This window comes from Thalia democratica, chromosome 8, assembly GCF_965202585.1.
Source record: "Thalia democratica chromosome 8, ktThaDemo2.hap1.1, whole genome shotgun sequence".
In the NCBI taxonomy this organism is placed as follows: domain Eukaryota; kingdom Metazoa; phylum Chordata; class Thaliacea; order Salpida; family Salpidae; genus Thalia; species Thalia democratica.
The window spans coordinates 53,228,186-53,240,376 of record NC_139172.1 but is presented as its reverse complement, the minus strand read 5'-3'; the positions used below and the strand labels follow the sequence as shown (position 1 = coordinate 53,240,376).

At 26.5% G+C, this 12,191-nt stretch overlaps 1 protein-coding gene across 3 annotated transcripts; it reads left to right on the top strand.

The window, feature by feature from the left end:
- The first annotated feature begins 91 nt into the window (after positions 1 to 91).
- Positions 92 to 9,376, top strand: LOC145842012 (lysosome-associated membrane glycoprotein 1-like). 3 transcript variants are annotated; one of them, XM_082949357.1, is made up of 6 exons: positions 92 to 173; positions 1,611 to 1,886; positions 3,132 to 3,292; positions 3,678 to 3,849; positions 4,376 to 4,537; positions 8,572 to 9,376. In XM_082949357.1, the coding sequence occupies exons 1-6, from the start codon at positions 131 to 133 to the stop codon at positions 8,712 to 8,714; spliced, it is 957 nt and encodes a 318-aa protein (XP_082805483.1). In that variant the 5' UTR covers positions 92 to 130; the 3' UTR covers positions 8,715 to 9,376. The 3 variants fall into 3 exon arrangements, with proteins under 3 accessions (XP_082805483.1, XP_082805485.1, XP_082805484.1); XM_082949359.1 differs by lacking the exon at positions 8,572 to 9,376 and adding an exon at positions 8,068 to 8,138; XM_082949358.1 differs by lacking the exon at positions 8,572 to 9,376 and adding an exon at positions 5,155 to 6,284.
- Positions 9,377 to 12,191: the final 2,815 nt, after the last annotated feature.

Below are 12,191 nucleotides of genomic sequence, written 5' to 3'. Positions count from 1 at the left end.
TTTGTTAGTTTGAATTCTTTCTAATTGATTTATTTCTCAACTTAAAAGCTTACTATTTTCTATTAAGTACATGTTTTAAAATCAACATTAACAGGTATATAGTTAAATATATAATTAAAAAATAGTTAACATGAAGAATTTCAAGTCCGTCTTGTGTCTATTACTAATAGCAGGTAAGTACTTTTATTTTTAAATAGTGTTTGTACTTTTGCTATTAAGTAAATGTTATAACACATATAATTTTTTTGTATATCATACAAATTATTTAAAGGTAGTTATTTTACTTAATACTAGAATATTTTTTATTTAGTTAGATTTTTTTAATAATAAGTAAAAATTATACCACTAATTATGAATTATAGTTAAGTAATGACATGTAGTTTTTGGTTGCAAAATACTTATAAAATGTAAAAAAAAGTATTCAATGTAGGATTGTATGAACAAATCTGTAATAAATTTGTATATTAGTTTTTATAATATATAAATACAAGTATGATAACATTTTTGTATGAATTAACAAAAATATAACTTTTACATTGATTGTTTAATTTAAAATAATCACTTGGTTAAAATTTGTGAACGTTTTAAAAAGTATAATTTCGTATGAAAGTAAATCTATTCTTTTGTAAGTGAAGTTATACTATTTATAATTATATGAAAACAACATTGCATTTTCAAGGTAAATTTCATTAAACAGTGAAATTTTAGAACAAAAACAAACTTCAATAAGGAAGTAATAAGTTACGTGCCAACATTTTGAAGTAAATAATTATAAAGAACGTTTTTGGTAATTTCCATTTGTTTCCTGTTAGTAACAAAACAAACGCTTTCAAAGTTTAAACATTGATAAGTTTACATTGAATAGTTAATTTCCTGATGCTTAAACATAAAATGCATTGGCATATTTGTTTTAATATTATTAAAGATTTTGTATGAAATACCTATATCAACAGTAATTTATATATAATGAGTTATTTTGAAATAAAATAAAGTTTAAAAGTCAGTTTCTTAACTTTTCGTTCAGAATACACTCAAACTCTAAGAATTTTATAAATTACAAACATACCCTTCCAAATAAAAGTTCGAATAAATTTCTATTTAAATAATCTGATAAAAAATACATGCGTATTTTTAATTACATAAATAATGTATTAGTTTCTAAAGCTATTTATTTAAATTGTAAAAATCTAAAAAAACATTTGAATAAAATTGAAATCAAACACTTTTTTATAAGTGCACATGACAAAGTAGAATTGCGTAAACACAAATTGTTTCTGTTTTATTTATTACTAACCTATAATTAATTGGGTGATACTAGCAATCTTTGTTTCAATTAATTATGTTTTCAATTGTTTTCTACTTAATTGTTTATGTTTTGTTTTCATTTGAATATAAAAAAAAAAGCTCTTTAAGCTATTTTTTGTGTGTATACATAAAAGTTATCACGGTCAATAAAGTTTAGCTTTTATAAATACAATATTAAAATAAATTACGGAAATTAATTAATTAAAGATTTAAGACTATTTTTTTAACAAACCACTTATACTAATGACAAACTTTTATACTAATGACAAAATTTTATATTGATGACAAAATTTTTGCACGGGTAGTCGCAGGTTTTACAGCAGCAGACAACACTACTCCTGCTGCACCCGTGACCACCAAACCTGTCACCACTCCGGAAGTCACCACTGCTGCTGCCCCCACAACTGCTGCCCCCACCACAGAAGCCCCCACAACTGCTGCCCCCACAACTGAAGCCCCAACCACCCCAGAAACCACAACTGTGCCTGAGACCACGACCACTGTGAAAACCACCACTCCCACTACTACCACCAAACCCACGACAACTACTACTACTACAGAACCAACTACTACCACCCCTGGTTTTTAACATGTTTTTTACATACAGTTAATGTTGAGATTTCTCAAACTGCTTACGAGTTACACTTTTGCACAAGTTGTATTTTTGTAACAGTTTAATTTTTTAATGCGAAATGTAGTAAAAAAGTATTTATAAATAAACGACCACTAAACCTACAGCAACTACTACAGAAGCAACTACTAATACTCCTGTTTTTGACATGTATTTTAAATACTATTGAAATTTGTATACCAAGATGTTTAGTTTTAGAAATAAATAAGTCTTGTTAGAATTTTCAAGTTTTGTTTTGGTTCTTTTTAATGGTAAAGAAAGTCTGGAATGTTATTTTACTAACCTGCACTACCTTGGTTGTAAACAAATTTTCTCAATTGAATTTTTGACTACCATTAACTTTTACTTTAATGTATCGCTAATGACAGATGTTGTTTTAGTTTTACTAACATGAACAACTTTATTTACAAAGTTTTAATTACAAAAAATTAAACTTTTACATCATAAATAAATTCTATCACCAACACTACAAGTATAAGATTTTTCAAAAAGAATATTAAAAATAGTGTAAAGGCTTATAATTTAAATTAACACTAGTATTACTATTACACAATCATTGTCTAATTGAAATAAAAGATTACCTAAACTATTTGATCTCATTAATGGCCCAACTCAGTGTTTCTTAGTGATATGTTTTTTCTCACAGTAGAATTTAGAAAACATTGTTAATACAATGGAAGCTTTATGTACGACGTCAATTTATATACATTTGTAAGATACTAAATGTTTTATCGCAGAAACACAACTTTTTACAATTTATATTTATAATATACTAGTTTATAGGTATTTAACAAGTTAAGTTTTTAAGTTCATCATTTTAATATGTTCATCAGACAAATTATTTTACCAATACAATGGCAACTCTTGGTTTAAATTTCTAAAATCTCAAAATAAACCCGTACATTTGATTAAATATAGTTATATTTATATAAATTCTTTAACATACGGCTACCACTACTACTACAGCTGCAACAAACATTACTTTTACATTCTTACTGTTTTATTATTGTTTATTTACATGTTATGTTATACAGCTACCACTACAACTACACCTACCTTTACCACTATATTCTTATGTATTTTTTATTATTACTAATTATTTAACATACGGCTATCACCACTACTACAGCCGCACCAAAGTTTACCACTACATTCCTACTATTTAATATATTTTTTTATTAATTATTATATACAGCCGCACCAAACACAACCACCCCTGTTGCCCCGACAACCACAACCCCCGCACCACCAGCACCCAGCACTGATGAGGTTGTCAAGAACTACACCGTCGTCAGTGGCAACGAGACCTGTTTGATCGTTTCTATGGCCGCTCACTTTGAATACACTGGTGCTGATGTAAGTTATTTGTGTATATTTGTATTTATATTTTTATAATAGAAAATTTAGTTATTTAAATATAGCAAGATCTTTTGTAACTACAAAAATATTGATTATAAGTGTTATTTTAAGCAAATTGAAGTTCTACAGCTTAGAATTAAACTACTTTATTGCTATCAACTGTCAATTTAGACTGATGTTAGTGTTTTCATATTTTTATTATATTTTTTAGTTTTCTATTTTAGTATTTATAAAAAGTTAAGTCTTCTAACATAAAAAACAAAAATATTTTCAACTAAAAACTACAAGTGTCGACATTATTAAAAAACTGAAGCACTGCAGCATATAATCAATGTACATCACAGCTACCAACTGTCCATTTAATGATATTTAAACTTTTCAGAACAAGACCGCAGTCGCAAACGTTACATCCTCGTTCAAAGCCGATCCGAAGAAATCTGATTGCAGCACCTTACAGATCACTGACGGCAGCAACTTTGTCAAGATGGTTTTTGATAAATCTGCCGACAACAAGACCTACTCTTTGAATGAAACAAGTGTCGGATTCAGTGAGGGTAAATTAAATTAAATAAACCTTTATTTTGATTCTTATAAATCATAATTGTTACAATACTTAGACTTCAGTTGAAACCAGTGTCTAATTTAGGTTTAGTTAATAAAATTTGTACGCATGTAATGCATTCATTATACTAGTAAGTGTTTTTATACTTTTAAATACAACTTTTATATTTTTTCTTACTTATTTAACAGAAACCGCTGCAAACATACATAGTTAACTAACATGACTAAAATGTTTTTTTACGTGCATAATACACTCATTGCTACCAAATAGTATAATTATACTATATACAATTTACACACAAGTAGTGATGTACCGGACCCGGACTATTTTTTCAAATTAGGATCCAGCCAGATCCGGATAGTTTTTTCAAATTAGGATCCGGCCGGAACCGGATCCGGATAGTGAGTCCGGTACATCACTACACACAAGTTAACTTAATATCTTTCTAATAGATTATAATTTATAATTTATAAATTTAACATATTTGTAATAGTTAACTTTATATCTTATTAATACAGAAACCGCTGCAAAGAAAGGCCTCCACATCGGCAACGTGGCAATGAAGGCGTCTTACGTGTGCAAGTCCGGAGAGACGGTTGCTTTTGACAATGGGGACAAGTTGGTTATCAAGGATCTTCAGTACCAAGCTTTCGTCGTTGAGGATGGTAAATTCGCTACAGGTTGGTATGAGTGGTTTAGTATGCAGTAATTGTTAATTCATTTGAAACAATTATTTATCACACAGCACTTATACTTATTTGTTCATCGTATTTCGTGCAGAATAAACTGAGAAATGTGTTGTTTTTTTAGCAGTCTTAAAACTTGACATAGATCCATTGTGTAAAAATTACGTTTTATTTTGATTTCACCTAAACGAAAATTAAAATTTTTCACTCTGCTCATTATTTTTTATTTTCTTCCAAACTTTTATATATTAGTTTCCAATCTGAGATAATCAACCTTTTAAGAAACCCTGCTAAAAACTAACACATTATCAGTCTATCTTGTGTATTTTTATCATGGGGTCTTGGGTTGTTTTGGGCGCCGGATTTAAATTTGGGTGCCAATTTTGTTACTTTTTGAAAAAAAAGTCATTTTATTCGTCAAAAGATCATATAATTTATAAAAAACTTTATTACCTTAAAAGTGTTACCCTTTTAAACCCTTAAAGTAGATCTATACGTGATCCTTTAAATTTTAATCAAAAAATCCTGTAAAAGTCAAAAATGGCGCCCAAACACAATCCGGCCCCCACATCAACTTATTCACCATGGTAACCACCCACATAATTACACAGCAACAACGTGCTCACAAGACGACTTCAACGCCATCATCCCCATCGTAGTCGGGTGCGTTTTGTCAGTTCTCGTGCTGATCGTTGTCGTCGCCTACTTGGTCGGCAGAAGGACACCGAGGCACGGCTATGAAGAAATATAAGATGGAAACTGAACATGGGATTGTTGTTATCAGTCGTAGCGACATATTTGAATTGGAATAATTCACGTTATTTCTGACTCTTTATTGATTTTTCTATTGGGGCATTGTCTTGTAGTTTTCTGGTTTCAAACTGTTATGCTCTTTTTTTTTCAAACTTTAAATTTCAGTTTTCAAGAGTTTCACATTGATTCTTTAAAAATGGTCTGATATTTCAAAATCCTGTATATTTTTTCATTTAGTTTTTTAATAAGTTTCTATATTGTATATATTAGTATTTCAAACCAAAATGATACCAAAAAAAATTTTCAGTCCTTTTAATGAACTATACCGCTGAATATTAAGTTTATTTGTAATTTTGTTTACAAAAGTTGAATTATTGCGTTTGTTTTGAGGTTGGTTTCGTTTATTAGTTTTATTCTTAATAAGTTTTAACTACACACTAATACATGATAGTTTTTTAAACTCAAAATACGGTTTTAGTTTTAAAGCTCTCATTCCCAGTAGTTATATATTAACTACCTATAGTTTTAGTTTTTCAAATGTTTCACGCAAAGTTTTAACAAAACTAATTGCAAATGTTTTTAGCTAAACGAAAATTTTAAAGTGATGAAAAAAAGGCTTCACTTAAAACAACTTAGTGAAACAGTTGGTAAGATATAATTTAAAGGGTATTTTAAAAGTAGTTTCTTTGTTTTTTCGCTGTGATTTTATAATTGTATAACAGTCCTTTTGGTTCATAGACTTTTGTTGATTTTCCACTAATAATTTACATCATTTTAAAATTGATTAATACACATCAAAAAGTCTTAAAAAATAGTTTTATACACAAATTCAAATATAATTCCATTAAAGTTTTAAAGGTGTTTGATATAATTTTTTTTTGTCTAATTGTAAGTGTCTGTTTATAAGTGTTCTTTAGTTTATTTTAGTGATTTCTTAGTTTTTTTTTCATTTATAAGTGATTTGTAGCAATTATTGAATAAAACGAATTGAAAAAAAATCTTAATTGGTATGATTAACACTTGTAACTTATATATTTGTATTTTTTTAATGGTTTTGGTAAGTAAATCAAAACTTACAAATAAAAGAATTTTACTTTTAATTTTGGTCAATTAAGTCAACAATTTTTATCAAATAGTAAAGTCGGTATTTTTTCTGTAATGGTTGAAACCTAGTTTAATCAATTTGGATATTGAAACATATTAAGATAAAAATAGTTTTAGTATAACTACTAAGTTTTGCAAATTATTTATTGTCTTTTTTTTTAAATTAAAAAATGTGCTTTATCACGAAATGGTATCATGAAAGATGGTAAGTTTTATTTTTTGTTCAATTTTGTATTAGTTTAACCTTGTCAACCTTTAATTCTTATTACTTTCTATCTTTGAAATATTTAAAGTGTTTTACAAATATAATTATAGTGCATTTGTTTTATACTAAGGTTTTTTAAATGTTTCTAAGTTTATTAGAGTTAAATAATATAAAAAAATTTGTTGGATATAAATATTCTTTATTTAACAATAGAAATGTTATAAATAAATATTTTGTAATTTGTATCAAAGTTTTATTAACTTTAATTTGTATATGTTTGTTTCAAGTTTTATTTATTTTAAAACTGCAACCAGTCTATTTACTATTATCAGTATTAAAGTTAGTTGTGTATTATCATGATAACTTAAAGTACTAAAAGCAGATATATTTATTTGTATACTATACAACATTATTATACAAGGTGACATCAACAACAGATATTAACATAAACAAACTTTCATTATTTCAGAACACATTTCTGATATTTATTAACACCATTAAAGTTTATCTTATCATATAATTCATCAACTTATTTACTTCAATTATAAATTTTATTAACAATACAATGTTTCACTAGCTTGAAACAAGTCAAACAAGATCTTCAGATGAATAAAATCTCGTTTGACTTGTTTCATGTAAGTGAAACATTGTATTGTAAATAAAATTTTAAATTTATAATCGATCAGTCTCCTTATATTTAAGTTGAGAACTTTGATTGTCACCTTAAAAGTATTAAGTACACAACTATTTTACTTTATAGTAATCACTAACTAATAATTACTTCGGTTGTAATTTTTTATAGGGCAACTACATCAAGCAAACAACCTTCATTCTTGTGTGATACTAGTTTGATATAAAAATATTACCTCACATTAAGATCACTAATCATACCATAAGCATCATAAGTATCACAATCACACCAACATATATAACTATATCACAACAACAAATTGTATATAATATTATATACTGAAATTAATGTTTTTAATTATTATTAACAGGACAAGTTTGCCAGACATATAAACCCCATTCATACGTCATAAAATCATTAAATAACACAATTGATAAAGTATATCACAATAACAAAGTAATTTTGTTAGTAAATAACTATTATACAATATACTAACAGGACAAGTTTGTCAGGCAGACAATCCGCATTCATACGTCATATAAACATAATAAGATACACATAGTATATATACATACACAATATACATTAACTATCTTATAATGGCCTACAATTTTTTTTTAAATTTAATATATACAACTATAATCTACTACTACATTTAAACAGGACAAGTTTGTCAAGCCGACAATCCCCATTCATACGTCATACAAGCAACATATTAAAATACATAACAAAACAATAACATAAACACGATAACAAAACACCATAATATACAACTATATCACATTAGCATAGTTTTAATATAACATTTAGTTTAACAAATATAATTCCCAGGACAAGTGTGCCAGGCCGACAATCCTCATTCATACGTCATACAAGCAACATATTAAAATACATAACAAAACAATAACATAAACACGATAACAAAACACCATAATATACAACTATATCACATTAGCATAGTTTTAATATAACATTTAGTTTAACAAATATAATTCCCAGGACAAGTGTGCCAGGCCGACAATCCTCATTCATACGTCATACAAGCAACATATTAAAATACATAACAAAACAATAACATAAACACGATAACAAAACACCATAATATACAACTATATCACATTAGCATAGTTTTAATATAACATTTAGTTTAACAAATATAATTCCCAGGACAAGTGTGCCAGGCCGACAATCCTCATTCATACGTCATACAAGCAACATATTAAAATACATAACAAAACAATAACATAAACACGATAACAAAACACCATAATATACAACTATATCACATTAGCATAGTTTTAATATAACATTTAGTTTAACAAATATAATTCCCAGGACAAGTGTGCCAGGCCGACAATCCTCATTCATACATCATACCGGCCGCAGTAGCCATCGCCTTGGTCGGATTATTGATCGTTGTCGTCATCGCCTACTGCATCGGAAGAAGGAGGATGGGGCATAACTACGAGGCAATGTAAATTTATCGGGATACGTAAGGATGCCTCGGTTACACGGATGTCACAAATTCGGTTATCCGTTCACTAAAGTTATCCAGACTTCTGAGGTTTCAAACGTTCACTGAAGTCATCCAGAGGTTTTCTGTTTTCTTTATTTGCATATAGATTCCTCGTTTATCCGTTAGTTCAGATAACCAATTTAATTATCCAGACAATTTTATTAGTAAATTAAAACACCTGAGATTTAATTGTCTGGATATTTTAAACTTGGATTTCAGGATTTTTGAGGATTTCTACATTTTTTTGCGTTTGTTTCAATTTGAGTTTTGCTGCAAAAGCTTGTAAAAATGTTTTTAATTTATTTAATTGAAAAGTAAATTATTTATGTTTATCTGGCTGATTTCTGTGAGCTTTATGTAGCGGCTTGAATTTTATTTTAAAACATTTTTCAGCAATTATGAGTAAATTAATTGGCTGATTTTTCTTACACTTTTTAGTACTAATTTTATTTAAAATATTTACATAAACTTTAACCAAAAGACTTTTTTTTCTATTAAAACCAAAAATAAATACTCTCTGTACATATTTTTTTTCTTTAAAAAGTTTTGTTATTCATTTCATTATGTGTTATTAATTTTCTTTACAGTTTTTTAGTGTTATTCACTTAGCTAATAAATTGTGTTAAAAATTGTGTTGTGTTTTTTTATTTTGAAATAATTCAATTTATTATGCAATCAGGTTTATGTGGAAATTACTTTAAACATATGTGCATTTAATTAGTAAGAAACAGTTTGTGTTGTAAAAAAACTAAGAACATGGTTTATAAAAAATTTATTAGAAAAAGTATAACATGATTTCAGTAGCAACATTTAACTACTTTTAACCTACTTTAAAAATTTTGCCCCTTAAATTATTCAAGATAAAACTAGTATGCAAATTGAAGTAGCATAAAAGATTTAAAAGTTGCATAAGGTTGCCTTTCAGTTTTTAATAAAATGGTTTTTATTTGCCATATATTTTTTAATAAGAAAAAATAAATAGAAAGCTCTGGTCTGAACATATTTTAAAGTCTTGAATAAACTTTGAATTTTGTTTGAAATAACAGCATTAACATTTTAAATTTTACACATAATATAAATTTTAATCGAGTTATTTTGTTTGTCACGTTTCATGAACAAGACCTTTAAAGTAACACTAAGCAAATAAAAGTTTCAAATCAGCAAAATACTTCCTTGTTTATAAAGTTTCTAATTAATTAATCTTTTTAAGATTACTCATTTCTTTGGTTATTGATTTAAATTTATTCAAATTATTTAGATTTATTTACTTTCAACTTTAAAGACCGCTTACAAAACTTAATAAGTTAAAAAAATTTAAATACTTGAAAAATAAATGAGTGATAAAGGTTTACAAGTTTTAACTTTACATTAAATTTGTTGAAAATTAAAACTTGTTCAATATTTAAAGCCACAATAAAAGTATACATGATGTAAAACTACGTCACTGTTATTAAGAGTAATACAAAATGTATTGATTGCTCATTAAATGACTTCATGATAGAAATGTTAAATTAAAAAGACATTAATAAAAAACTATTACAATATACTAATAATGTTCTCATGTAAGTTGAACTTACCAGAAATGTAAAATAAATTAAGTTATTTAAAAAAAGGTTTGTCCATGAAGAGTATACACTTTTATATCAAGTATTATAAAATTTTATTTATTAATATTTAAACGTATTTTAGTAATGCCATAAAATTCATATTGAATTATTGTGAAAGGTTTTGAGAGAAACAAATTAAAGCAGGTAGTTCAAAATAAATTGTTTGTTTTGAAAATATCAAACATTAACATACAAATGTTGTTTGTTCAAAACAACAGTTTATTTATAGTAACAAGAAAATACTAATTATATTTATAAAATATTACTGTAACAAATAGTTATAAAGAATTGGTATAAATTTTTGACTAATATTTTTGTTTATTACTAGTATCCAAAATTTACAAAAAGCAATCAAAGTTTGTTTTAAACACACAGTAATGTTGTGTGTGCAATAGTATTTATTGCATAAACTGGATGCAAATTAAAGTTATGTAAGATAAAATATCATATTGTGGTTTTAATGTATATTAAGTACTCCTTTTTATTGGGTAAACTTGTTGTTTTAAAGTTTTAAACCTACTTTTTTATTTTAATGTTTGTAAATATTAAATATTGTAACTAAATTAACAACTAAAATATTTTAAGCTGAATTACATTTTAAACATGCTATTTTATTATGTTTTAAGTTTAGTTTTAATTTAAAAACAGTGTATTATTTAAACTACACTTTAACAAAGTCTAGTGTAAAAGCAAATAACAAACACAACTAAGAGAAAATCTTATCATACTTCCTTAATTATTAGTATAAGAGCAAAGTCTAATTTCACTTTTTAAATGTTGCAATAGCTTAAAAACGTTTAATCGTGATATTATTTCAAGTTATTCGTGATATAACTACAAATAACTTACCAACAAATTGCAATATCCGTAAACTAAGTTTATTAAGTCGATGTTTTAGCATTATTTATATCTTTAAAATCAAAGAGATACTCATTGTACAAAAAATAGTTTATAATAGCCAACTATTTGTTTAACATTATACTTTCAGATCTAAATTGGACATAAAAATTCTCAACTTATGTAAACACAGATTAGGCAAATACTATATGATCAGATTCTGAATACAAACTATTATTTATTTGGATTTACTTAACTTATGACTGAAAAATCCTACAAGGCGAAATATTTTTTGTCATTAGAACCTAATTGTATGAAGTTTTGTCTGTTTATTTGAAAAGCAACTAGTATATCAAATTTAAGGCTATCTTATTTTAAAAAATAGATGATTTAAAATTATATGTTTTATAATAGTAGCGTTTTTATGAGGAAAAGTTAGATTTGCTGGAAAAGGTTCTTTGTGGATTAAATTTAAACTGCTTCGCTAAACATAGTTCTTTCTATTTTATTTTTAAAAATGTTTACATAAAGTAATCATCACAATTTACTCACAATTAAAAAATGAGCATGTTGTTAAACTTGTGTTGTTAACAAGCTTAAACTTGCTACTTTTAGAGAAAGTTTTACAACACACGGTCCATCAATAGGTCTTTTGTTCGCGGCGTTTTTTTAGTTTACTAACGGCTTGTTCAAAACAAGTAAAATTAAAAGTTTACAAAAAATGTCTTCAAGTGCACTTTTAGTTTCGTTTTTACTAAGATCTGTCCCCTAACAGCTAAAATCGCCCTTTATTAACGGTATTGTCCTTTTTGTAAACCCTGGTTTGTTTGAATGAAAATTAAGATATCATTCCCTTTAGCTATTCAAAAAGTGGTTTTAATGTCAGGAAACATACTTAAATTTTAAGTTAATTTAAGTGTGAAAAATACTTTGATGTTTAAATGTACAAAAACTACTTAATTTTCTTTTTCAAATTTGGTATTACAACCACTTTA

Coding starts and splice junctions, on each gene's coding strand:
- LOC145842012 (XM_082949357.1), top strand. CDS start 131: ATGAAGAATTTCAAGTCCGTCTTGTGTCTATTACTAATAGCAG. Junction 174..1,610: donor GTGTCTATTACTAATAGCAG/GTAAGTACTTTT, acceptor TTGCACGGGTAG/TCGCAGGTTTTACAGCAGCA. Junction 1,887..3,131: donor ACCAACTACTACCACCCCTG/GTTTTTAACATG, acceptor TATTATATACAG/CCGCACCAAACACAACCACC.